Source organism: Falco rusticolus, chromosome 7, assembly GCF_015220075.1.
Source record: "Falco rusticolus isolate bFalRus1 chromosome 7, bFalRus1.pri, whole genome shotgun sequence".
Lineage (NCBI taxonomy): Eukaryota > Metazoa > Chordata > Aves > Falconiformes > Falconidae > Falco > Falco rusticolus.
The window spans coordinates 41,092,627-41,094,968 of record NC_051193.1 but is presented as its reverse complement, the minus strand read 5'-3'; the positions used below and the strand labels follow the sequence as shown (position 1 = coordinate 41,094,968).

At 60.7% G+C, this 2,342-nt stretch overlaps 1 protein-coding gene across 1 annotated transcript; it reads right to left on the bottom strand.

The window, feature by feature from the left end:
* Window positions 1–216: 216 nt before the first annotated feature.
* On the bottom strand, window positions 217–2,128 carry GSC (goosecoid homeobox). Its single transcript, XM_037395650.1, is given in 5 exon segments — window positions 217–539; window positions 964–1,223; window positions 1,415–1,757; window positions 1,759–1,990; window positions 1,992–2,128. Coding segments are annotated over 5 exon segments (1,125 nt in total). The 3' UTR covers window positions 217–386.
* Window positions 2,129–2,342: the final 214 nt, after the last annotated feature.

The following is a 2,342-nucleotide window of genomic DNA, read 5'->3' as shown; positions in this document are numbered from 1 at the left end:
CTCTCTTTCGGGGTGAACGATCCGCCGCCGCTTCCCGGCCGGCAGCGAGCGGGTGCCCACCGGGCAGCGCTGCCCTCCCGCTTGCGCGCAGCGAAGCCTCGTTAAATAAGTAACGGCGGCGGCACGGCCGGCCCTGGCCCCGGGGCGCGGGGCTCCGCCGCGCTCGTCTCCGGTCCCCTCTCCCCGCGACGCAGCGGGAACGAACGCGCCGCCGACTACCTGTGCAACACCTCCGCAACACATTTTATTTACACGCAATGAACTCGGGGCATGGTACGTTATATACAGATATTTTCCCCCTCCGACAAGGCAGAGCTTGTGCAAGATTAGGAGCATCCTCTGGAGCGTATCCGACAGTCCACGGGAAACGTCCCCCCTGCCAGATATCAGCTGTCGGAGTCCAAGTCACTTTTCCCGTCCTCTTGCCTCTTCTCCGGGGACGTTTTGGACGCTTTATTCCATTTTTGTGCATTTTCTGACTCTTCAGAAGACGATCGCTTTTGCCTCCTCCACTTTGCCCGGCGGTTTTTGAACCAAACCTGTTACGTGCAGAAATCAAATTATTAGGGGAAAAAATGAAATATGCAAACCCGCAGAACGACACCCCGCCACACATCCCCCCTCACCCCCCCGGCCGGCCGGAGCCCTGCCCCGCCCGGAGCCGCGCTGGGCCGGAGGGCGAGCGGCCGCTCGGGTGGGAAAGACTGAGCCACATGTGCTCACAACCGTGCGATCGGCTCGGGCAGCCGCCCCCAGAAAGGCGCTTGGCAATTCATAATAATAATAATTTTAAAAAAAGAAGAAGAACTTTCCCTCTCGCCGCCGCAAACGTGTTGCTCCCCCCGCCGCCAGCCCGCCGCTGCCGGCGGAGCCGGGCTGGAGCCGCACGGAGGTACCTCCCGCGCGAGCGCGTCTAAATGCGAAAGGGAGAGAGTGGAAGGGGGGGAGAAGAAAATGAAATACCTCCACTTTCTCCTCTCTTAAGTGCACCCTTCTGGCCAGCTGTTCCCTGGTGCCCACGTCTGGGTATTTCGTTTCCTGGAAGAGGTTTTCCAGCGCTTCCAGCTGCTCGTCAGTGAAGATAGTCCGATGCCGTCTTTTCCGCCTGCAGTGCAGCTGGTTCAGTAACTGCAGCTCGGTCCGGGACAAAGTGCCCACGTTCATGTAGGGCAACATCTGATGGGGAACAGGGGACATCAGGACTGACCCACTGCCCTCGTAACCTACGGACAGACAGATGAGACGACGACAGGCTTTGCATGAGATCGCTGCTCCCCCCTACACACACACCCTTTGCCGAAAAAGCCCCCACTCCCGCCGCCCACGGCCGCCAGCTCCCCGCCACCCCCTCCTGCCCCGCGGCTGCGGGAACAAAGAAAACCCGTCCGCCCCGTCCCACGCGGGGCCGCCTTACCTGCGGGGGGGACGCAGGAGCACTGCTGGGCCCCCAGGGGCGGCACGGCCCCGCAGCACGAAGGGCCCACGGGGGACGCAGGCACATGCAGCTGCCCGTAGTAGTAGTTGTTGTAGCCCAGCCGAGATCCGGTGACCGCCGGCGGCAGCGCGGAGGCGGGTGCCACCGCCCGGGAGTAAAATCCGCCGTAGTCGGAGGCGCTGCCGTAGAGCGAGTCCCCGTGGAGGCTGGGGAAGACGACGGGCGCGGCGCTCGGGGGCAGCAGCACCGAGTCCTTGCAGCGAGGTCTGGCCGCCAGGATATTGTCGATGCTGAACATGCTCACAGGCATGCCCCAAACCGTGCCGGGGCAGGGCAGCGGGGACCGGCCGGGGGGGGGGTGGGAGGGAGGGAGGGAGGGTAGGTGGCGGCGGTTGTGGTGGAAGGGAGGGAGGGGGGGGTTGGGGGGGGGGGGAAGGCTGGAGAGACACGAAATCGAAACTTTTCGGAGAAATTTTAAAAAGGGATCGGAGAGCAAAGAGCGGAGGTTTTTCCGAGGGCAGCTTGCGGGCAGAGTGTGCGTGTGTGCCTGTGCGCGTGTCTGCGTGTGCGCAGGATCCACCCCTGGAACTTTCCCCCCTCAACTCTCGCCTGTTTACTGATCTCAGCCCAGAGGGCTGCTCGGAGTATAATCCATCTGAACCTCTTCCCTTTTTTATACCCAGGCGACGTCATCCTGGATTTAGTTCCTGGTAATATGCAGATGACAAACAAAACCAGATTTGATTTTTTTTTTCTCCCCCTTTTTTGGTGGGGAAGAGGTGGGGGTTACACAAAGGAGTGAAAGGAGCCCGGGTCTGTGTATTGAGAATTAATGAAATTAACGTAATCCTTTCCATTAGTGGGCTTTTTTGAAAGGCCCCAGATTTAGGCTTGATCTCTGCTGCAC